Source organism: Staurois parvus, unplaced genomic scaffold (genome assembly GCF_062004578.1).
Source record: "Staurois parvus isolate SC_StPar_1 unplaced genomic scaffold, SC_StPar_1.0 ptg000080l, whole genome shotgun sequence".
NCBI lineage: Eukaryota > Metazoa > Chordata > Amphibia > Anura > Ranidae > Staurois > Staurois parvus.
Window position 1 is genome coordinate 6,459,434 of NW_028317876.1, and position 26,510 is coordinate 6,485,943.

General features: G+C 41.2%; 1 protein-coding gene across 1 annotated transcript in view; it reads right to left on the reverse strand.

The window, feature by feature from the left end:
* The window catches only part of SNX25 (sorting nexin 25), a 254,683-nt gene that overhangs the window by 89,459 nt on the left and 138,714 nt on the right, over positions 1-26,510 (reverse strand). The window contains exon 6 of the mRNA XM_089669604.1: positions 5,403-5,473. Coding sequence (XP_089525730.1) covers positions 5,403-5,473 — 71 coding nt within the window. The remainder of the gene's footprint in view (positions 1-5,402; positions 5,474-26,510) is intronic.

A 26,510-nucleotide genomic window follows, 5' to 3' on the forward strand; every position in this document is an offset into this window, starting at 1 on the left:
GTTCTCAGAAACAGTGCTTGTACAACTAAATATTAATTGAAGATTTTGCTTTCCTTTGAATCACTTAAACATTTTTCAGTTTATATAGTGAATGTTTGAGTTTGCAAAGAAGAATACAAACACTATTTTTTTTTGAACAGTATAATATTCACTTTTCTTCAATTTGTTTAGAGGAACAACACAAATTTGATATATTTTTCTTCATGTTTTGATTTGGAATAGAATGTGTAGTGTTCCCAATGCATTTGTGTGTATGGAAATAAAAGCTATTAGAAGGATTTTGAGCTTTATTTACTTTTTTCAACACACTGCTATTATTTTGAACACAACTGTAGAAGACATTTGTTTTCTCTGTGCCCTTGCAAAAAAAGATGTAGAAAAACTCACGTCTCTGCACATGGGGTGAAGGAGGCCTTCTGTTCAAGTATCTCACCAAAGATGAAACTCCTAGTGCAATGCTGAGAATGCCATATTCCACTCAACAGGTTGTCCTATAAATTAAACTCAAGCTCTGTACAGATGACAGTTACAGCCAATTACAGAGCAAGGTTAAAATTCCTGCCCACAAAATGAACATCATTGTCATAGTTGCAAGAAAGAGAAATATATAGTACATGTACTATGCTGATTTATGAAATTATGACAGGCTGCAAAAAAAAAAAAAAAAAATAGGAAGGCCATTTAAATATACCGGTAATCATATTTCAAAGTGACTTGTTTTCATATGGCATTGAAAATGAATATATAAAAGGTCATATATATCTATAAAAAGGAGAGCAGCACCTTTTTAGAACATGTCATACAAATGACTGGACAATGGCAATCAAACTAAAAAGGAAAAACAAGCTGCCCTTATAATGTTATTGTCCATTTTGCTCTTCATTAGTAGTGATACAAATCTGTGCCTGAAGCAGCCCATTAGAAATACACTGCCATTTATGCTTTCATTTAGCAGCAGGATTATTTATTCAGTCTGACCACGTAGTCATCAAAACAGTCACAGAAAAACAAAATTAAAGGACACAGTGGCTGTTTCTCCCAAGGCAAAACACCATTATACAAGACTTCTGAGGCTTGTGTGAAGCTCTGCATGCTGCCTGACACCATAATTCCTTTCTACAGGACTTTCATCTCCAGGATTCGAGCAATGAGAAGTTAACTTTTAGTTGAGTTTCATATAAAAAGCACATGTTTCTATGCTTGTCAGAGCAGATTTCTTATATACAGGCAATATTTAAAAGCACAGAAGAACATTTCTAAGACTGGATTAAAGCTCCTCTCTGCACTGCATGGGTTCAACGCTTGTTTATGACAGAACATCAGAGGGCACCAGTCTGAATGTAGTAGATATGCTAAACTTAATGAAATAAAAAAGCAAGGTGGCAACTCAGATATTGGACGATTACTTATCGCTTGTCATAAACTGGCCATCAGCAGGATGCCTCTGTGGGGAACATGTAAATCCAGTCCTGGAATCAGGAGAACACTGTTGGCAGGGTCATGATGGGACATTAATAATCAGGAAGCAAGATGGAAAGTAGAGATAACCAAATAGTGCCGTTAGCACCGAGGGACTTATTGAGGAGTGGTTATGTATTTTTTGGAGCTGCCCAAACTCCCTACCTCTGGTGGAAGTCTATTTCAAGCATTAACTACCCTTTTGGTAAAAAATACTTCCTAGGATGAGTTTTGAATGTTCCTCCTGCTAGTTTGAGGTCATGTCCCTTTGTCTTGATTTTGGTTTCATATTGAAAATACTGCCCTTCTAAACCTTAAAGGTTTCCTCCAAACTGTACACATTATGTTCTTGATATTTTTTATCCCTCAGACCTTTCACTGTTTTTGCTACCCATCTTTGGACTTTTGCTATCTTCTCAATCTCTTTTTGTAAGCGAAGGTCTCCAGAACTGGACACAGTATTCTAAATGAGGTCTAACTAAAGATCTACTGTATATAGTGGAATCAGGACCTTTTTCCTCCTGCTGATAACCTCTTTAGAGATGCATCCTAGGATTCTATTTGCTTTTCTCATTGTCACATTATTTGCACATTTAGCCAACATCTAAAATAAGTACCCCAAATCTTTTTCCTCTGCAGTGCTGGCTTAACCCTGTACCACCAATGATGTACACTCTCAAGGGATTTAGAAAAATTTAACTGCAGTTTTCACTGCTTTGGCCAATCTTCCAGCAATGCCAAATCATGTTCCAGACCTCCAGGAATACCAGCCCTATTGTACATCTTTGTAACATCAGCAAAAGTACATGCCTTACCCAACAAACCTTTATTTATATCACTTACATACAGATAAAATAGAACAGGACCTAGTACAGAGCCTTGTGGTACACTACTACTGACTGCTCCCTGTTCTGAACGAACATCATTTACTACGATGCTCTGGTATCTATCCTTTGGCAAAATGCATACCCACTGAACCACTCAAGGGATACTCCTAGCTTGTACAATTTTTTTTTTTATTTGGTCATTATGTGGAACAGTAACAAATGCTTTGCTGAAACCAAGATTGGCTGTGTCCACAGCACCACCCTGGTTCAAAACATCAGTGATATAGTAAAAAAAAAAAAAAAAAGCAGATTAGTCTTACATGATCTGCCTTCAGTAACACCATGCTGCTTTGGATCCAGCAAGTTGTGTGTTTTTAGGTGATCAATGATCCTTTACAGGAGCAATTCCATTAACTTGACTACAACAAATGTTAAACTCACTGTCTTGTGATTGCCAGCTTCTACCTTATAGCCTTTCTTGCGGATATGTACAATATTATCTGTCCGTCAGTCATAGGGAACTTTCTGTTAGAAGGGATTGATTAAAAGGATCCATTAAAAGGTTCAACAACTATACCCTGAAGTTCTCTTAGAACTCTGTGATGAATACCATCAGGTTCCATTTCTTTATTAAGTGTTAACTGGGTCCTTTCCCCTACTGCCTACAGAAATCCTGAAAATGAACTGTGAATACTAGAACTGATATGATCCCCCAACTTGTCATTGTTAGTACAATTTTGAGAAGTATTTGTTTTAATGGGTTTCTACATCTAGGTCTCTCTCAACATAAGTGCTGTGCCCAGTTCTCATTTTAGTGATCCTATTGTATTTTTCCCTTCCATCACTGATCTACCTGAAAAAAAAGGTTTTGTCTCAGTTCTTAATAGAATTAGCCATTCCTCCTCTTTCTGTGCTTTGGCAGAGCTGATAACGTGTTTGGCCTCCTTTTGTCTATTTTAATACCCTTTTCTATCAGCTTCACCTCCTGTTTACTTGAATTTCCTAAATGCTGATTTATTTACCCTTTTGTACTTGTCTGTTAGGCTCTCACGTTTGGTACAGTAATTAAGAGTGTGTGGGTACAAGAACTGTGGCATGTGTGTAGTGTATACAAACAGCTTTTATTTAATTAAGCCCCTTTAAGACGCTCGTACTGTTAATGCGATTTAGGTTTTATATACACTTTACATTATTAGAAAACCAGATAAAGTTAGGTAGAAATAAATCAGAAATGCAACCCTAATATCAAAGAAAATGAATAGTCTAAGCTAATCAAATGGGTGTTTATGCACCAAACAACTATTCAATGTACCATATCTTATTTTCTACACTCTCCTCCATTTACAGCTCTGGCAGTCTTCTATTATACCTATTGGCATTGAGTATGGCAGATGTTCACACAGCACAGGAGGGGTTATAGCCTCCATCACATCTTCATTGCCATTTGAGTCCCCATTTGTAAGATATCACCTTTTTCTAGGTCCATGAAAGATTTCTTACAATGCAATATAGTAAGTAAAGCACAAATCTTAACTGGTTTTACAAGCTCCCAATTAAATTCTAGGTTCTTGTCTTACTTTTCTGCATATAGTGTTCCTGCCAATTATTAGTACAGAGTTATTCCCAGAACAACAACAGTTTCCATTTTTGCCACCATTACCCATTTTGTAGCCATAATCGTGCCAGCAATCTGTTATTAACCGCAAGCATTATGTCACCACAGGGAATAGAATTGCTCAGGAAGGTAACCAGACTGAAATCTACTGTATATAAGAAATAAGTCACACCGCCTCCCCTATGTGTATCTACAGTTGTTTTTATCAAGATCTATTCTTAATAGCAACAATCATCTTTTTGCCAAGCATAAATCCGGAAAATCAACCCCAGATAAAACAGAAAGCCTTGAGCAATAATTCCCGATTTAGGATAATAATGAGGAGTGTGATATCAGTGGTCTGACAGAGCTTGTGTTATCTATGCCTGCATAGTGCAACAGCATATTATAACAGACTAATCTACAACTGCATTATTCCTCCTGTCCAAAATTATGAATCAAGTTTGACAATAGTATTACAATGTTGATACTGAAGTGTATATTTCTGATATTAAAGAGGACCTTACGCCCAAAAATGAAAAACTCTCTCCTCCCAGACTCTATTTTAACTAAAGCTGGATTTTTTTGAGGGGAAGGGGCAAGTACCTTTTTTTGCTGTTACCCTGCTTCCACTTCCTCATGGGCAAAGAGGAGGATGAAGTCCTCTCAGCCACCTCAATATTAGTAGCTTCTGAAATTCCTAATACACCACGCAAGAGGCATTTATGTGATATGACTGGTTAGACAAATTGTTTTAGAAGTGACACAAACAAAGCAAAAAATAGATTTTTTTGAAACTTAAAGAGACCTTGCTCTCCTTAAATAATTTCAAGGATTCAAGATTAAAGCATAAATGTAATATCTTACAGCTTGCTGGTCCTTAGATATGGCAGATGCATTCTTTTTTTTAAGTCTATTTCCCCTTTATTTTCACTGGATAATCTTGTGAACAGCGCACTTTCATTTCTGGAGTAGCTATAATTATGCACTTAACTGTACCTATGGCTGGAGCCATGGTTGTTATCCAAACTGCTCTTATCTGTACTGCAACACCTCTTTCTCTCTATAGGGGAATTAGCAGTTTACAAAAGGACATTTTGGAAAAGAGACTTATTTTGTTTCAGGGTTAAAAAAAAAAAAAAAAAAAAAAAAAAGAAGAAGAAGGTTTTGAACTATAGCAGTTTCAAAAACTGGACTTTCTGGTTTAAAACCTAGCAAACCTACAAATTATCACTAAAGCAAAAGAATCTAAAACACACTTATTGATGGGATTAAAAAATACAACAGGCAAAACTGTGTGTTGTGTTTGTGCAGATAGGTAATTTATTTAATTGGATCTAAATTATTCCAATGTCCAATGAGATCTGCAGTAAAAATATGTAATAAAAATGAAACCCCAGACACAAAAGTACAACACCCGGTATACTTGTTAAAAACCCAGTAAGGCATATTTATTCACACACAATCTCTGGTCACAGGTCCAAGGAAAAATAATTCACACTCCTGTCAAAACTCCTACTTACCTTTCTGTCTCTTCATCTGGGGAAAGCTTCCAATTGTAGTTGCTTGAATGATTTCCACAACAATTTGATACCTAAAAATAAGCAAAAGAAACAGGTTATAGCTGCTAATTAAAATAAGGCAAATATGATCAAAAAAACAAATGCTGCTGCATGACTCAGAACACAAAATGTAACCATTAAAATACTAGCACAAACGTACAAAAATTAAAGCCAAATTCTAGCTAGAGCTTTAAGTATTGGATAGAGTGGAGAAGAATTAAAATGTCAGGATTTGATTTTTGTTTGTGAACCCACTGGAGAAATTTTCCTTCACATCATTTTCTGCTGACATCTGTGTATTAAGTGCCAGGCCAGAGCGGTCACCATGACAGAGACATTGCCATAGGTTCTAACCCTTCCTCACGCCACCAAAAATATGTTTTTGTTTGAGTCCCCTTTGAAGAGATTTCCCACCACTTCCTGTCCAATAAGAAACTCAATGCTGGTGTTCTGATGTCAGGTAAATGTCTTCAGTCGAGAGACGGAACACTTTAATCACCAAAGGCAAAACCTACACATTAAAAGAATTTTATAACTGCTCCACTGACCACGTGATATATTGTTTATCCTGTCCCTGCGGCCTCTTATATGTGGGGCGTACCATCAGACCCCTCCGTGCCAGATTTGGTGAGCACAGACGCCTCATAGAAGATGGTAAGGACAAACACAGTCCCCTGCCATTTCCTGGAATACCATCATAAATCCACTGACTGCCTACAAGTCTTGATTTTAGAATCCATCCCCAAAAATCTTTCAGAGTCTGAATGCTTTAATAAACTCTGCTCACAAGAAACTTATTGGATATTTATACTAGACACACTATACCCGGGGGGGACTTAATGAGGAATTAGACATCAGCACCATACTATAAACCCTTTTTATAACTGCTAACTTCAGTTACTATTATTTTTTCTCGCTTTTTATTGATATTAATTTTTTTTTTGTTTACAAACTATTTTATTTTTCAAGAAATAGACTGTAAAGTAGCATTACATCTTTAAACAGTATATAAAACAGAAACAAGGCACAACTGAAATGTGCATGTCAGAAAGTACAATCATGTAAAGAAAAAAAGGAGAAAGAGAGAAAAGAATTTAAGTACATGAACAATATAAATAGAAAGGTATGAAGAATTATTCGGCTACTGACAGAATACCTCAATCAATCCAAACAGGGGTGTTTCTTAATCATGTAGTAAATGCCTATGAGTTCTCCAAATTTCCCATTTTCTATCAAATAAGTGCATCTTGTCCAGTAGAGTGTAATGAATTCTCTTCATGAGCATCACAGCATCAATCCTATGCAGAACAGAAGCCAATGGTACTGTGAGGGACTTCCAGTGTAGGGCAATAGCCCATAGGGTGAATATACAAATGGTGTGGATTAGCCTCACAATCTGAGTCTGAACTCCCGAGATATGGGCTCCCAGTAGGTAGGACTGTACAGTAAGATGCACCGGAACCCCCGCCATCGCAGAAGCCACCTCTGAGATCCTACGCCACACCAAGGACAGGCCCGGACAGGTCCAAAATGTATGCAGCAGAGTACCTGCAAGGCCGCAGCCACGAAAACATAGGTGAGACGTGTTTGGATACAAGACATGTAGTCTGGATGGGGTATAATACCATCTGGTTAACACCCTGAGGGCTGTCTCATGGACCAAAAGGGATCTGGAGCTCTTACATATGTTATCCACCATGGAATCCCAATCCTCATCTGAAAAGGTGATACCACTATCAGTTTCCCATTTTTGTCTGTAAAGAGGGGGTGTGGGAAAAGAACTAACCAAGAGTTGACGATACATATCTGAAATAAGACCCCTGCCCCTAGGAGAGTCACGGCTAATACGTTTGAAAAACGAAATTGGAGATGAAGGTATAAGACCAAAATGTGAACTAAAAAAAATGTCTGATCTGTCGATAATGATGATATTCACGAAGCGGGATATCAAAGTGTGTGCGTAACATCTCAAAAGGTGATATCAGATCATCCTCTTTGAAAATCAGATAACCTAATAAAGGATCCATCATACCACCAACGAAACACCTGCGGAGATGAAAAAGCCGCAATAGAATCCGGGTCACCAAAAAATGCTGAACCCGGAAAGACAGGGGAAACCAAATTTAACCTAAATTTATATTGAGACCAAAGCATCAATGAATGGGTCACAATGACATTATGGGTGCATAATGAGCGGGGGGGGGATTTTGGACCACAATATGCCTGGTAAATAGAACGGATATATAGACTGAGATTCAAATCTGATCCATGGGATCTGGGAATTAATGGTCGCCCATTGTGATAATTGTGCGAAACGGGCTGACAGGCTATTCTTAATTTTTATTTACTTTTATTGTTATTTATGATTTTTTATCTTGTAGATTTAATTTTTTCTCTAAATTTGAATTTTATCTCAATTTTAATTCTATTAATTTAATTTTTATTTTAATTAAATTCATTATTTTTCACATTTTCACTTTTGTATTACTTTTTAGTACATTTATACATTTTTTACTTTTAATTTTGTATTCTCCTAACCCCGCCCCACATTGCCACATCTATGCATCATCCCCCCGCTATCCCATTTCTATATTAATTTACTTCATTTAAATTGAAATTTATATCCATCCCCAAGTTTATTCTTAACCTTCATTTTATTACCCACATCATTCCCTTTATAAATACCTAAGGGAGGATTATGCGTAGACTTTTTTTATCATCCTCACTAAAACTATTATATGATTATTTCATTATTGTTATTACATTTTGTTATAATTACTAAGCCCACCACTCCCATTAAGTCCTTACATCACTATAATCCAATTATCACACCATTTCCAACTATATGCAGTATTTGTCATACCACTGTTATTTACTATTTATTATTTACAAATTGTACCACTGTTATCCCATGTTGATGTATCACTGTTGCAAGGCGATCCCCTTATTTTTATTTTTGATCTTGATTTATATTTTTAATTTTATTTTTAATTAATATTGTTTACATACATATACATACAGTGGGGATAGAAAGTTTTGGCACCCCAGCTAAAAATGTGTATTAATGTGCATAAAGAAGCCAAGGAAAGATGGAAAAATCTCCAAAAGGCATCAAATTACAGATTAGACATTCTTATAATATGTCAACAAAAGTTAGATTTTATTTCCATCATTTACACTTTCAAAATAACAGAAAACAAAAAAATGGCGTCTGCAAAAGTTTGGGCACCCTGCAGAATTTATAGCATGCACTGCCCCCTTTGCCAAGCTGAGACCTGCCAGTGTCATGGATTGTTCTCAATCATCATCTGGGAAGACCAGGTGATGTCAATCTCAAAGGTTTTAAATGCCCAGACTCATCTGACCTTGCCCCAACAATCAGCACCATGGGTTCTTCTAAGCAGTTGTCTAGAAAACTGAAACTGAAAATAGTTGACGCTCACAAAGCTGGAGAAGGCTATAAGAAGATAGCAAAGCGTTTTCAGATGTCAATATCCTCTGTTTGGAATGTAATTAAGAAGTGGCAGTCATCAGGAACAGTGGAAGTTAAAGCAAGATCTGGAAGACCAAGAACAATATCAGACAGAACAGCTCGCAGGATTGTGAGAAAAACAATTCAAAACCCACGTTTGACTGCACGATCCCTCCAGAAAGATCTGGCAGACACTGGAGTTGTGGTACACTATTCCACTATAAAGAGATACTTGTACAAATATGGTCTTCATGGAATCATCAGAAGAAAACCTCTTCTACGTCCTCACCACAAAAATCATCGTTTGAACTTTGCAAATGAACATATAGACAAGCCTGATGCATTTTGGAAACAAGTTCTGTGGACCGATGAAGTTAAAATTGAACTTTTTGGCCGGAATGAGCAAAGGTACGTTTGGAGAAGAAGGGGCACAGAATTTAATGAAAAGGACCTCTGTCCAACTGTTAAGCATGGGGTTGGATCAATCATGCTTTGGGGTTGTGTTGCAGCCAGTGGCACAGGGAACATCTCACGAGTAGAAGGAAAAATGGATTCAATACAATTTCAGCAAATTTTGGATGGTAACTTGATGCCATCTGTGAAAAAGCTGAAGTTAAAGAGGATGGCTTCTACAAATGGATAATGATCCTAAAACACACCTCGAAATCCACGGGGGATTACATCAAGAGGCGTAAACTGAAGGTTTTGCCATGGCCTTCACAATCTCCTGACCTCAACATAATTGAAAATCTATGGATAGACCTTAAAAGAGCAGTGCGTGACAGACAGCCCAGAAATCTCAAAGAACTGGAAGACTTTTGTAAGGAAGAATGGGCAAAGACCTCAAACAAGAATTGAAAGACTCTTGGCTGGCTACAAAAAGTGTTTACAAGCTGTGATACTTGCCAAAGGGGGCAGTACAAGATATTAACTCTGCAGGGTGCCCAAACTTTTGCAGACGCCATTTTTTTGTTTTCTGTTATTTTGAAAGTGTAAATGATGGAAATAAAACCTAACTTTTGTTGACATATTATAAGAATGTCTAATCTGTAATTTGATGCCTTTTGGAGATTTTTCCATCTTTCCTTGGCTTCTTTATGCACATTAATACACATTTTTAGCTGGGGTGCCAAAACTTTCTATCCCCACTGTATGTATATGTATGTAAACAATATTAATTAAAAATAAAATTAAAAATATAAATCAAGATCAAAAATAAAAATAAGGGGATCGCCTTGCAACAGTGATACATCAACATGGGATAACAGTGGTACAATTTGTAAATAATAAATAGTAAATAACAGTGGTATGACAAATACTGCTTATAGTTGGAAATGGTGTGATAATTGGATTATAGTGATGTAAGGACTTAATGGGAGTGGTGGGCTTAGTAATTATAACAATGTAATAACAATAATGAAATAATCATATAATAGTTTTAGTGAGGATGATAAAAAAAAGTCTACGCATAATCCTCCCTTTATTTATAAAGGGAATGATGTGGGTAATAAAATGAAGGTTAAGAATAAACTTGGGGATGGATATAAATTTCAATTTAAATGAAGTAAATTAATATAGAAATGGGATAGCGGGGGGATGATGCATAGATGTGGCAATGTGGGGCGAGGTTAGGAGAATATAAAAGTAAAAAATGTATAAATGTACTAAAAAGTAATATAAAAGTGAAAATGTGAAAAATAATAAATTTAATTAAATAAAAATTAAATTAATAGAATTAAAATTGAGATAAAATTCAAATTTAGAGAAAAAATTAAATATACAAGATAAAAAATTAAAAATCATAAATAAAAATAAATGTAAATAAAAATTAAGAATAGCCTGGCAGCCCGTTTCGCACAATTATCACAATGGGCGACCATTAATTCCCAGATCCCATGGATCAGATTTGAATCTCAGTCTATACGTCCGTTCTATTTACCAGGCATATTGTGGTCCAAAATCCCCCCCCGCTCATTATGCACCCATAATGCCATTGTGACCCATTCATTGATGCTTTGGTCTCAATATAAATTTAGGTTAAATTTGGTTTCCCCTGTCTTTCCGGGTTCAGCATTTTTTGGTGACCCGGATTCTATTGCGGCTTTTTCATCTCCGCAGGTGTTTCGTTGGTGGTATGATGGATCCTTTATTAGGTTATCCGATTTTCAAAGAGGATAAGAGGACTTATTCTTATTACATTTTTTCAACATTATTTCAGATTTTCCATTTTACACATTATCTTAGTTTTCATACAGCGTGTACACTCACACGTAACCCCCTTTTTTAATTATCTCATGCTTCTTTTTTATTTTTACCATCCTTTTCTTTTTACTTTTTTCTCTTTTTTCATTCATCTAATTTACTCTTCATTTTTTTCACAGTTTTCATCCATTTATTTTCCACAATTGTTTTCCCCTTTAGTTTCATTTTTTCTTCTTTTGTATTTTCCCCCCTTTTCTGCCATTTCTCTCAGTAGCCGTGACTTTCCATCCACTTACATTTTACTCCACTTATCACCTTACAACAATGGTTCAATCACTTCTTTAATTACATGTGTACCCATTCAATTGGTTGAGTTACAAATAGCCCCCCATTTCCACATAAATACAACATCGTTCTTCCACCTCCCCCTGCTTGATAAAGGAGCGCACTTCCGCCGTTCCCGGCCAGCACATGCTCCGAAACACTTCACAGTGCAACCTGGGTATCTGACGTCATCACGGCCACGCCGCTTCTGCGTTACACCCGGCTCTGAGTGAGGACGTGCACGCCGGCCGGCTCCACAGCTGTTCCCTTCCAGCCATCACGCTGCTCCAGCGGCACGCTGATTACACCATCCTCCATTCTGATGACAGCTCTTCACCCTGTACACCCACCTGACCGATGTTTACACCGTACTACGGTTTTAAAGCTTATATTAACCTCAACTATGTGAGTGTTTCTACCTTTTAACCTGAATAAAGTGTTATGCTGCACTTAGAGGCGCTTCTTCTCCTCTCATCCTACAGAGTTTGCTACAGTACTTTTTGGAAGGATTGCCCTTAGTGCCATACGGGCCCACCCAAGTTTATCCTCAACACCACCAGGATAGCCTAGGACTTTGAACAGTTTTTGCGCTGCTTCCCCCCCCCCCCCCCCCCTTCATTTCTTCTAACTTAAATGTCTTAAGTCGGCCATAGATGGAACAAAACTTGGTTGGGCCAGCAGGGACTGGCTGGATTTTTGATACATCTATTGCCATTCCCACTGTATAGAATTGACTTTTGTCAAACAGGAATGTTGGGGATTTTTCATTCTATTAGCAGGTGCAGTGCTGATCAATTTATTCTGACAACAAAGGAGTGCTATTGTATTCTGACAGCAGGGAGGATTCCTTCCACCTTGTTTCTGTAGATGAGGCTGATCTAAAAAAAAAAAAAAACCCCTCATCAGTGGCCAGCCTTAGCCCATTAAGATTTCACAGAGGAATGATATGCCACGGTACCTACACTTCGACTACTGCATTAAAGGAAACAATTTGGAGGTAACCAAATATTCAATCCCATGATGCATAGGAGTAATTAAAATTGTGACAACCATTAATGAACGTCTCAACTTTTTGAAAAGAGTGCTGGAAAAAAACACATCCTGAGTTTTCAGTGATTTTTGATCATCAAAGTAATGATAAGCAAGCACTTCCCCCTACAGCCTATGTAGATCTTGTCTGGCAAGTTTTGTCTCTTGGATGCAATCAGGTACAAATGGGCTAGTCTAAGGATTTGCTTATGCCTTAAAAGACACTTATCTATTTGCCTGAGCAGTCCTATCAAAAGTGTTGAGTCACTGACTTCACAACAAAGAAGCAAAGCAGAGAGCCTGAAAATATGGACAAGGGACCATAAAGCTCCACCTGCAAAATATAATATAATGCTAGATTGTATACTAATCTGATTTTTCTTTCTTACTTCTTACCATAATATACTAAAAAAAGAAATTACACTATATTGCCAAAAGTATTGGGATGCCTGCCTTTACACGCACATGAACTTTAATTCCAGCCTTAGTCCGCAGGGTTCAATATTGAGTTGGTCCACCCTTTGCAGCTAAAACAGCTTCAACTCTTCTGGGAAGGCTGTCCACAAGGTTTAGGAGTGTGTCTAAAGGAATGTTTGACCATTCTTCCAGCGCATTTGTAAGGTCAGGCAATAATGTCGGACGAGAAGGCCTGGTTCGCAGTCTCCACTCTAATCAGGTTGAGGTCAGGAATTTGTGCAGGCCAGTCAAATTCCTCCACCCAAAACTTGCTCATCCATGTCTTTATGGACCTTGCTTTGTGCAGTGGTCCGCACTCATGTAGGAGTAGGAAGGGGCCATCCCCAAATTGTTCCCACAAAGTTGGGAGCATTATATTGTAAAAAATGTCTTGGTATGCGGACGACTTAAGAGTTCCCTTCACTGGAACTAAGTCCAACCCCTGAAAAACAACCCCACACCATAATCCCCCCCAACACCAAATTTTACACTTGGCACAATACAGTCAGGCAAGTCCAGTTCTCCTGGCAACTGCCAAACCCAGACACACCCTTCGGATTGCCAGACAGAGAAGCGTGATTCATCACTCCAGAGAACAAATCTCTTCTGCTCTAGAGTCCAGTGGTGGCATACTTTACACCACTGCATCGATGCTTTGCATTGCACTTGGTGATGTAAGGCTTGGATGCAGCTGCTCCGACATAGAAACCCATTTCATGAAGCTCTCTATGCACTGTTGGTGTGCTAATCTGAAGGCTACATGACGTTTGGAGGTCTTTAGCTATTGACTCTGCAGACAGTATTTGACTTATGCGCACTGTGCGCTTCAGCATTTACTGACCCCGCTCTGTCATTTTACGTGGCCTACCATGGCTGAGTTGCTGTTGTTCCCAATTGCTTCCACTTTGTTAAAACACCACTAACAGCTGACCATGGAATATTTTGTAGCAAGGAAATTCCACGGATTGGCACAGGTGGCAACCTATCACTGAGTTCCTGAGGGCTACCCATTCTTTCACAAAGGTTTGTAGAAGCAGTCTGCATGTCTAAGTGCTTGATTTTATACACCTTTGGCCATGGAGATGATTGGAACAACAACTGAACCCAATGATTTGGAGGGGTGTCACAATACTTTTGGCCATGTAGTGTATGTACAAAATCTCTACACATTGATTAACCATCTTTGTACCACCGTACTGTAAAAAAACAAACAGGAAGGTGGAGGTATTTCTGGAGTGCCATGTTAATCCCTTCCCACCTGCTCTGTTCCTTTAAACAGTTTGGCATGCCTGGGGGGTGGGAAGGATCAGGGATTAAGTTACCACTGTCACAGTGGTTACCTGAATGAAAGCTGATCCCGTTAGTTACCAATCTTTAGCCTGGATTGAGAGCTGTCTTTGACAGCTCAGTATTTGTGCTGGGAATGTGCAGTGAGCACACTCTGCAGAAACATCGGATGCCCAGCCATGCACATGTGTGGTGTGTGGGTGGTAAAGCCATCCTTTTGCCACTGCACATGTGTTGGGCAGTTGTAAAGTGATTAAAAAGACACTGCAGAAAACACACTCAGGCAACCAGTGCTCATATGGATGTCATTGGAGTTATCATTGTACATCTAAAAAACAGGCAACATGCACAGAACCAGACTGGCTCTGTACTTTGTGATTGCTGTGAATCACTTGCAGCCACAAGGATAAAAACCACTGCTAGTGCTTACAAACATTGAGCCAATTCCCAATAGAGGAAGCTCCCCTTTCTCTGTTGTGAATAGGATGAATGTTTGCAATTACAGCAGGATGGAAGGAGAATTACGCAGATGAAAGGCAGGGGTCCTAAAATGCCACAGACCAAAACGATCGGGATAATTTTTTAAAGGTGGTGGTGGGGTGTTAAAAAAAAAAAAAAAAAAAAAATCCCACAATTACAGGTGGTGGTTAGTAGCATTTTAAGGTGGGGTTTTTTTAATATTGCCACTGATCACCAATGATTGTGGGATTTTTCTGGGGTGGCTTCAAAGTGCCATTGTCCACCAATGATGGGATCATTTTAATAAAAGTTAAAAAAAAGATAAATGTAAGCAAACCCAAAATTTTAGGTCTGTATTCCTTTACATAGTAAAATACTAGTCAATACACAGAGCACCATATGAGAATTAGACACACTGCACCTACTTAAAGTATTTCTAAAAGGCTTTTTTTTTTTTTTAAGAAAAAATAACAAACATGTCTATACTTATCTGCTTGTGCAGTGATTTTGCACAGAGCAGCCCAGATTCTGTTCTCGGGTCCCCTGCCGATGCTCCTGGCCCCTCCTTCCTGTTGGATGCCCCCACAGCAAGCAGCTTGCTATAGCAGCACCCATTGCTTCATGTGTCCATTCACACACAGAACCGTGGCTCGGCCCCTGACCCCTCTCTCTTCTCATTGGCTCACTGGCTGTAAATGACAGCAGTGAGAGCCAATAGCTCCCACTTCTGTCTCAGCCAGTGAGGAGTCGTCTCCAGTGCACATCGCTGGATCGAGAGGGGGCTTAGGAGAGTGTTAGGGAGGGATGCTGCTCAGAGAAGGTTTTTTATCTTCATGCATAGAATACAAGAAGGTATAAACCTTGAGCCTTTAGAAGCACTTTAATGATATCAGAGTGCTGCCATGGGATGTTATCTTACATTACCCAACATTTACTCTGAACGTTAATTCAGATTAAAAAAAAATGGCTAGTGTATGCATTGTAAATAAAACGTGCTACTTTCATACAGCTTCAATTTTTGATCAAATATTTTGAACTTCATTTGGCAAACATATGTCAAAATGATACAAGGAGTAAGGTCTAATTACAGTAATAAAAAGCACATAATTAACACCTCCCACAGTATTTAAAACCAAAAATGTACATAGAAAACAAAATATATTACTTGAATGCACAAAGAAGTAGGAATTAAAAGAAGTTCAGGAGTTGAAAACAAACAATTATACTCACCTAAGTGGATGCTGCATCCGTGCCCCGCCAGCTCTAGGACTGAGAACTGAACGATCAAAGACTGCTTAGTTCGTAGTCTTCAGTGAGCAGACAGCTGGTTCTCTGCTCTGCCTCTCCAATCTCTCACTGGAGCACCAAGCTGTTGAGGGAATGGGAAAGGCTGGCTCAGTCTCCCAGCAGCTCGCTGAGAGGCTGAGCCAGCTGCCGATCCAGGCATATGGGTGGGTCCCGACTTTAAAGTTGTGATTGATCCAGAGCCAGGACCAGCTGATTGACATCAGTCGACAACAGACTTTAGCCCAGTGTCAGCTGAAAATGAGTCACAAGAGTGCAGCATAAAGTGCACTCCTGTGATCGCCAGGCGAAATAGGACTAAGAAAAATTTGCCCCTACATCTCCTTTAAATTAGCTATGAGACCACACGGTGGCCTATTAAGTCATTCGATAAAAACTCAAAAGTAACCAATAAATACCTGTATAGGACCAATATACACTACCCACTCTGATATGGGGGTTGGTTAACTCAATGGTAGATGCGTTTATTAGTGAGTCCACGCTAGCCTGAACTGTATTTAAGGGAACAGCAGTCCAGTTTTATTAAGAAGGAAAAAAGAAAATCCACAAACTTGCCCATACAGGGGTTTCAGTTTCACATGGGAGATAAAGTAACAGAAAATACCAACCCATCTGGCTACAGAGTCATGCTGCATGGACACACTCCTGGCCTCTAGGTGGGGGTTCTCCCGACACCCAGACCCTCTCACTCCTCTGATACTTGGATTCCTTCAGTCCTTTAAACTCTCTCCTAGTTGCCTCAGCATTTTTAGTCTCCCAGACTCTCTCGGCTGTCCCAACTCTCCCAGTCCAATGGTTATGGAATCTCTCCCACATGGAGTGCTGTCTCTCAAGCAGATTGTCTCTGCCTCCAGACGGGAACACACACACCACATGGGACCACAGGGGAGCACACCTCCCTCCTAGCTGGAGCCCTGACCTATTCCCAAGCATTCATAATAAAGATTGTGTGCTCCTGGACACACATCCTGCTGGTCTTCAACAAAACCTGGACAAAATAAAAAAATATTCAAAATCTCTAAACTATGCATCCCAATCCAGGAATACCAAAGTCCAGAGAAAGCTGTAAAAATAATTTACTCTGCTCAAAAATCAATATTTCGGAGTCTCACACTCTGCACATGTGCGAACCCTGAATCTTTCTTACAATCATTGCACATGATGTAAAATATTTCTGTAAACATTTAAGTAAAGAGCCTTATCAGTAGTGTTAGGCCTGGTTCACATTAGATTGCAGAAGCGACTTCAGTCATAGGGAATCACACGACAATGGAAATCACAGTATTTTCAAATGTGTATGTTCACATCAATCCAGAACAGCACAACATGTTTTTGGAAAAGGTACAGGTGCTACTGTGGTGCAGTTGCAGAGCAATTTTGGCCCCATGGACTTCAATGGGAATGCACCAAAATCATGTACAACTCATATACATGTGGTTTTAGTATGACTTTATTAGAGATTGTGGAATAAAAACTAGTCTGCACCTACAAAAACGCATGAATTCACGCTAAAAAAAAAAAAAAAAAAAATCACATTCTGTAGCTGCTCTACTGTGAACCTAGCCTTAGAAGCTCAACATATGCTGTTAATTTTAAATTAATATTGTGTTATGACTTTCATATATCATCTCAAGTTGAAAAAAATTTTTGTAAAAAAATGTTTTTTTTTTAAATATAAAACACACTTGCACAATAGAACAAAATCAGCATTTCTCTGGAAATGCACACAAACATTTCACACCACTACACATCTGCAAGCGATTCATCAATGTGGTCTAACTAAATTTGATGAAAAAATGAGCAAAGCAATTACCATTTGCACAAAGCAGATACACAAGCCTGTTTATAGGAGCGTAAATAATGTATTGAAATGGACTGGGGTGCTTCTGTTTAAATCCTATTGTCAAACCCATCTTTTTCTGACATGGGCTGTACAGGTTTCATTTTTTCCCCACAATAACATAACACTGACTATAGAGTAAGTGGTTAGCGCCTCTGCCTAGCAGACCTGGGGTTGTTAGTTTGAATCCCAACCATGGCAATACCTGCCTGAAGTTTGCACAGTCTCCCTGTGCCTGTGTGGGTTTTCTCTGGGTACTCCAGTTTCCTTCCATACTCCACAAAGACATGATGGTAGATTAATTGGCTCTAGTATGTGTATGTATGAACGCGAGTTAGAGAGCTTAGACGGTAAGCTTCTCAAGGGCAGGGACTGATGTGAATGTACAATATATAAGTAAAGTGCTGCATAAATTAAGAGTTCTATGCAAGTACCTGTAATAAATAGATAAAAAAAATACATATGATGCCATGATTACATCGCTGAGTGAACTGTTGGTGGTATATAAATACTGTATAATAATAATGATCTTTGAGGACACACTTCTTGCTGACATGTTTGTAAAAAATCCATTCACTATATCCCTCTGCTCCTCCCAAACATTTGTATATTGTGTTCTCACTACTTCCTTCACCCCTCTACGGCACCCACCACCTACTCCTATTACTCCACTCTCCCACTGACCCGAACACCTCCACTAGTAGTTTCTCATGCTCCTGCACATCCCGCTCCCATGCCACCTTTCTCACCCTTCTCCTCCTCCTAACCGCGAGGGACATCTCCCCGAATCCTGGCCATCCACCACCTCCCTCACCCGCACAACACCCTCCCGCAACCCCCGTAACTTAGTATCTGTCCCCCTGCTCCCTAAAATCTCCCCCCCGTTTTCATGTGCACTCCTGAACGCCCGATCAGTGTGCGACAAGCTTACCGCCATCCACGACCTCTTTGTTTCCAGCTCCCTCAACCTCCAAGTGATCACAGAAACCGGGATCCAGCCCACTGACTCTACCTCCCCTGCTGCACTCTCCTACGGAGGTCTCACCTGGACCCATTCACCCAGGCCTAACGGTCGTAAAGGTGGTGGGGTTGGTCTGCTCCTGTCACCGCAGAGCACCTTCCGAGTCCTCCCAAACCCCCCTCCCTATCCTTCTCCTCCTTCGAGGCCCACTGCGTCCGACTATTCTCCCGAACCCCCCTGAAGATTGCTGTGAAATACTGGCCTCCTGGATCCATACCCCGCTTCCTGGATGAATTCTCCTCCTGGCTACCCTTCTTCCTCTCCTGAGCTACCCACCATCATCCTTGGGGATTTCAACATCACTGTCAACCTCGACAACCCAGACACATCCCATCTCCTCCACTTAACCTCATCCTTTGCACTTGCACAGTGCATACAATCCACCACCCACTCCAACAGTAATATCCTTGATCTCGTCTTCTCCAACCGCTGCGCTCCCCACAACCTCACTAACACCCCCTTCCCCCTCTCTGACCACAACCTGATTACCTTCTCTATCTCCTCGTCCTCCAACGCCTACCCCTCCAAATGTCACAATACTACCAGCTGTAACCTCCGCAACCTTAACCCTGCCTCCCTCCACTCTGCAGCTGATCAACTCCATGACGGCATCCTCCCCTTGTCTTGCCCCGACTTGGCTATGACTGCCTACAACACGCTGTCAACAGCCCTTGACTCACTAGTGCCTTTAACCACACGCAACATCAGACCCCGACCGCTCCAGCCATGGCAGACTGATCACACCAAAACCCTCAAACGACACAGTCGTGCCCTGGAGCGACTATGGCGCAAAACCAAATCCCAACAAGTCTTCACCCGATACAAATCTGCCTTCCACACCTACACCTCCTCCCTCCACGCAGCCAAACAAGCCTACTTCCTGACCCTCATCAAGGCCCTCTCCTCCAATCCTCACTGACTCTTCTCCACCTTCAACTCTCTACTCTCGCCACCCCCACCTCCACCCAGCACCTCACTCACTGCCCTTGAGATTGCCAATCACTTCAAAAACAAGATTGACACAATTCGCAAGGACATCGCCGCAACTCACATGCCCTCTCAACCTGTCCCTTCTCACACAGCTACCCCCTCATCCCCCCTCTCCCTCGACATAACCCGCAGGGACTTCGTCACTGCTCAAACTCCCTCCAACCCCGTTCCCCCCTCACTCAACTACCCCCTCATCACCCCTCTCCCATGGCCCCACCACTGCTCTGACCTCCACCCCACATTCCTCATACTGAAGCCCCCCCAACACTCCACACCTTGGACCTTACTACCATCGAGGAAGTCTCCAAGATCCTCTCCGATGCCTGCCTCACCACCTGCCCCCTCGACCCTATCCCCTCAACTCCTACAACCTCCCTCCCCCTCCATCCTACGCTCCCTCACCCACATTTTTAATCTCTCCCTATCCTCCGGCACTTTCCCCTCCCTTCTGAAACATGCACATATCTCCCCCATACTTAAAAAGCCCTCCCTGGACCCCAATGACCCGAACAACCTCAGACCCATCTCCCTGCTCCCATTTAAATCTAAACTCCTCGAGCGCCTAGTCTACACCCGCCTAAGCTCTCACCTCAACAACAACAACCTCCTCGATCTCCTACAGTCTGGCTTCCATCCCCTACACTCCACCGAAACTGCCTTACTCAAACTCTCCAACGACCTGCTAACCGCCAAAGCGAATGGCCACTATTCAGTGCTCCTACTCCTTGAACTCTCTGTGGCCTTCGACACAGTCGACCACCCCCTCCTCCTCAAAAAACTACACTCCCTCGGCCTCAGATATTCTGCTCTCTCCTGGCTCTCATCCTACCTGTCACAATGCTCTTTCAGCATTACCTATAATGTTACCACCTCCCCCTCACTCCCCCTCTCTGTTGGGGTCCCTCATGGCTCTGTCCTCAGACCCCTTCTCTTCTCCATCTACACCTCCTCCCTTGGCCAACTCATACACTCTCATGGCTTCAACTACCACCTCTATGCCGACGACACACAAATCTATCTCTCAACCCCCCACCTCACCCCCTCCGTCTCCGCCCGAATCACACACCTACTGAGCGACATATCAGACTGGATGTCACTCCACTTCCTTAAACAACCTCTCCAAAACCGTGTTGGTCTTCCCCCAGCCCGGACACCACCCCCCATAGACTTCTCCGTCACATCCAACAACGCCACCATCAAACCCGCCCCGCAGGCCAGAGTACTTGGTGTCATTCTGGACTCCAACCTATCCTTCCAGCCCCAAGTCCAATCTTTAACAAACTCGTGCAGACTCCACCTCCGCAACATCGCCAAAATACGCACGTTCCTAACCCCAGAAACCACTAAACAGCTCATCCACTCCCTCATCATATCAGGACTCGACTACTGCAACTCCCTCCTCACTGGCCTGCCTCGCCGCTGGCTATCCCCACTTCAGTCGATCCTGAATACGGCTGCCAGACTCATTCACCTTTCCAACCGCTCCATCTCCACCACCCCCCTCTGCCAATCCCTCTACTTCCTTCCGATTGCGCAACGGATCAAATTCAAAATCCTAACACTGACGTACAAAGCTGTCCACCATACTGCCCCGTACTACATCACTGACCTAATATCCAAGTAACGCCCAGCACGCACACTCCGCTCCTCACAAGACCTCCTTCTCTAGTTCCCTGGTCGTCTCCTCCCATGCCCGCCTCCAGGACTTCTCCAGGGTGTCACCCTTCCTCTGGAACTCCCTGCCCCAACCCATCAGATTATCACCTACTCTCCTCTCCTTTAGGCGCACCCTGAAAACCCATCTCTTCAGGGAAGCCTACCCCGCCCCCTGCTAACCTGCCGATCTCCTCCACTCTTCCTACCACTCCATCCCCCACAGCTATCTCCTCCTGTGCCACCATCCCCTCCCTCCTAGATTGTAAGCTCGAAAGAGCAGGGCCCTCGATCCTCTCATGTTTTGCATTGTATTGGTATCGTTCTGTCACATGTTCTGTCCCCTTTGTAATGTACAGCGCTGAGCGAACCATTGGCACTTTATAAATACTGTATAATAATAATAATAATAAAATAATAAAACTGATGATCTCCATGCACCAGTTTGCACACATACCCTCAGAAACCACTAAAAGGCATCTTTGATGGGTCGTCCTATACGGACTAGAAAAACAAACCAGCTGAAAACTGCAAGTCATATCTGGCATACTGTCTTCACTGAATTGATGCGCACACAGCTAGGATTGCAAAGGAGGGTCATTTACCAGGACCATCAGAAGACCGCAGGAAGCTTGCTAAGCAGCAAATCTTCGGTTATGTCACTCAGATCTATGCAGTGATGGGCAACCTTTAACAACCACACACATCTTCTCTGATCCCTCCAATGTGCTGCACATTTCAATTTAATTTTTGTGAAAAAAAAAAAATAAATCTGTCATGTATGGCATTATGTACAACAGCAGCAGTAATATATATTAAGGTGCTACTGATGGAATCAATGCAACAGCAACACGTTGCAGAGATTTGCAGTCGTTCATTTCATTTTTCTCTTTACTCAGAGAAAGTGGTGAGAAAACCTAAATCAATACTAGAAAGGTTTTCTTCATCAGTCTTCTATGGGTCTTGGGTCAGGGACCTCACTGTTAGTTTGGGCTAGGAACAGCCACAGACAGGCCTTGCGTTTGGATTCATGAATTTCTACATGTATAAAAAGCGTCCGCTGTCTTTCCAACAACCATAAAAATACTGCTATACACATGATAATTAGAAAACATCACAAATATGTCCAAAAAAAGCTTTATTTAGCTGATAACCCAAGGTCATTGTCTAAGCCCTCCCCCCACCCCCAGCCAAAAAACCCCCAGCTAAAAAAACCCCAAACTATTAAAATGAATTAAAAATCAGAAAATGTCGTTAGGCCATACTGTACATACAACCAAGGGTTAATGAACAAAGTCACCGAAAACTGAGAAAATGAACCAAACTTACAGGCCTCATTGAAATGAATTAACGTGCCTAGCATTAATAAGCGTTTAGACACGTTTACTTGCGGCAAGCGTTTTTTTCATGCCAAAATGCTCCTCTTCTGAAGGCAATTTTGGTGTATTCAGATTTCTGCCCCTGCCTCTGAACTCCTCTAAACGTCTGCGTGCATGGGCATAGGCTAAAATAGAGGGATGTTTGGGGGCAGAAAAAGAAAATGTCCAATGCCTGTGTTTAGGGGCTCACGTGTGCATGAGGCCTTATAGTACTGGTAAGTATATCAAACAATAATCCTGAAAGAAGCTATGCAAAACAATCATGTAAAACCAGCCTAATCAACTAAAAAATAGTAGTGGAGGTGATCACATTTATATTGAGAAAGCATTATATAGTAGAGATATAAATAATCAGCAAGAGGAACATTCAAAACAGAAACTATTAGAGCTACCCCTCCAAAGTATGAAAACAACTCCACAAAATGGAGTAGCCAGGCATAGAAAAAAAAAAAAAAAGTTCACCAACACTGATAAAGGCGATCACATACACATTACACAAATTCTAACTGTTGGCACAATAAGGAAATAACTTCAACTAGGCATAAAAGTGACAAACAGCCACAAAAACATCTATTCACATCTGCTGAAAAAGAACATGCTCACAGAAAGAGAACAGAGAGCTGACCTAACCAGTCTGTTGCCGATTACATGTTAGGGGCAAGGAGGTGACTTAGCTGGGCTGCTTAACCACTTGCCCTCCAGAGGAATTACCCCCCTTCCTGACCAGGCCATTTTTTGCGTTACAGCGCTACATTATTTGAACTGACAATTGCGCGGTTATGCAACGCTGCACTCAAATGAAATTTATGCCCTTTTTTCCCCGCAAATAGAGCTTTCTTTCGGTGGTATTTGATCGCCTATGTGTTTTTTTTGCGCTATAAAAGAAAAAAAGAAGACCGACAATTCTGAGAAAAAAATATTTTCAACTTTTTGCTATTAACCACTTGCCATCCTAAGGATTTACCCCCGTTAATGACCAGGCCTCTTTTTGCTATTTGGCGCTGCACTATTTCAACTGATAATTGCGTGGTCATTTACATACCCGGCAACCGAGTCAACGCTCAGGTGGGGTTTGGGGTGGTCAAGGTTGCTTTTTTATTATTTTTTTCCATTAATTTTACACGGTCCCTTTCCTATTTTCTTTTTTTGATCACTTTTAATGCTCTCACGGGGAATGCAAATATTCCCTATAACTTCAATGGGCATTTTCATATAGTCTTTTTTGAGGAATCTGGGGTCAGGCACTAGATACAGTATCTCCTCTGCCCTTTACATTATCTAATATCACCAAGATCGGTGTGATCAGATGCTTTCCCAATTTACAAATTTGGCGCAGTTTATAGCAATGCAGAGGGCATTCTGACACTGGGAGGAACTGACTTGGTGTCACTGACATCCCTAGTGACGCCAATACAGCAATCAGTGCTAATAAAAAGCACTGACTGTACTAATGGCACTGGGCAGGAAGGGGTCAACATGTGGGGCAAAGGGTTAACTGTGTGCCGTTTTGTGTCTGTGTGCGTGTGCCTGTGCATGTTTCACTGTAAGCACACTGCTTTGCATGGCTCTGCTATGCAGAGCCATGCACAATGGTGTGCAGGAGCTGACAGGGGAGAGAACTGTTTTGTTAACATACAGTTCTCTCCCTCCGTCATTAATGCTCCTCGATCACTGGGTGCCGGCGAGTAATCACCGGCTGGGACCAGGTGATTGACAGCCGATGCCGTACACAGCAACGCGGGTAGGGAGCATGCGCCCCCTACCTGGAAATACATTACGTATATATACACACAAGTGATTTTGCGCAACCCTGCCGCCCTGTAGCAGTATAACTGCTATATGGTGGTGGGAAAGCGGTTAAGGAGTTACTCCACTTTTGTTGATGAAAAAACATTCCCCTCTGGGTTACCTATGCACATTGGAAGGATTTTAACAAACTTGGTTGCAGATTCCTACCTTTTGCTATTCTGGAGAAATAGTGGTTTGTATCCATGTGCAAAGTGAATCTGTATAGGAGTGTCTTATAATTATTAATCAGCTGCTGCATCTGTAGGGCTCTAATGAGGAAAGTGGCAGGGTCTGCATCAGTGATTTCCCTTTGGAAGTATCTCACCAAAAATGACATTTTTGCTGCAGGGGATACCAAACATCTGATTTGTATCTTAGTGTAGACTTCTGGGAAAATCAGTGAGCCAATCACAAAAGCAGGAAATTACATTTCTGAGGAAATTTCTGTATACCATCTGTGTACAGAACTCCTCCAGGTAGCCATATGGCATTTTACAGAACATGACAGTGTTGCAGATTGAAAAGGAAAGGTAATTTTTAATAATATTCAATTACAATATGACTTGTGTAACAATTGTATATGCTATATTATTTATTTTCTTTGCCATTTTTTTCCCACATGAACGTGAAGTTACCCTTTAACTGCAGCAGTGAAATTTCAGGACACCAGGACGGCTGTGATTCAAATATGTAGTAGCGAAGTAACTAACAATTGTAATGTAAATCTCACCAAGGTAATAGAGACAAAGACAGCAACAATTTAGATGGTATTCAAAGGTGTGAAATTTCAAAAGAATGTTTATAATTGAACAGTCATATAATGAAGAGAAAAGCAACTATTTAGGTGTGTTTACTTTGCAGCAGCTGTCATTTTGGCCCTGGCAGAACCAGGCACAGAAGAGACTCCATATAACAGTGTGCTTGCTCACAGAAGATGGTCGTGTCAATTCATGCTTTAGATGGAAACTAATGAGAGATAATTTTGGTTGTCGGTAGCACTCAGCAGCCCAGGACTTGGCACAGTTATTTTTACATCAATTGAACAATAAGTCGCCAAGCAACAAAATCATACTCTGCTCCAGAACATCAACACATCATCAACTACAAATAGATGTTGGAGTACTTATTGTTTTATTAAAAGAAGAGCTGAATACTGGCAACAAAGGCATATTACTACTGTTCAACACCATGCAAGGCATGAGGAAAGATAGACCTGTGTAGAGAATACATAACCGAGATGGGAAGAAAATAGTGGAATGACCTGCTAAAATAATGATCAGCTCCCCATTTGGTTTCTAGTCACAAAATAAGTTAAATTAACATACTTTGATACTTTATGTTCAGCTCTATGCGGACTTACAGCCATAAAAGGCACATACAAAGGAATTGTCAAGGTACTCTTACATCAATAAACCCTAATAAATGCAAACACAAAAATTCAATGTACAATCCAGTGGTGTTACTACCGCTGGGCACCCAGAGCAGCTGCCCCGGGTCCCCTTCGCCAGGATTGACAGGCATTTCAGCAGCCGGCACCTCTCCCCACTGGCTAGCTGTCATTGATGAACTTCAGGGCCAGAGCGAATCTGCCCCTAGGATCCTGCTCAGCTCTGACATTTCACATGACACAATAGGAGGGAAGCAGGAAGGAAAAAATCTCCCAGCAATCTACCACACTGTATCCGAGGTCTGAGAGTTCAAGTAAAGAGGGGGAATGAATTATATTGTGCTGAGATGAGGGGGGATTTTCCCGGGAGAGGAATTTTAGGGTGGGGAGAGGAATTGTGCCGGGAGGGGGATTTTAGGGTGGGGAGAGGAATTGTGCCGGGAGGGGGATTTTAGGGTGGGAAGAGGAATTGTGCCG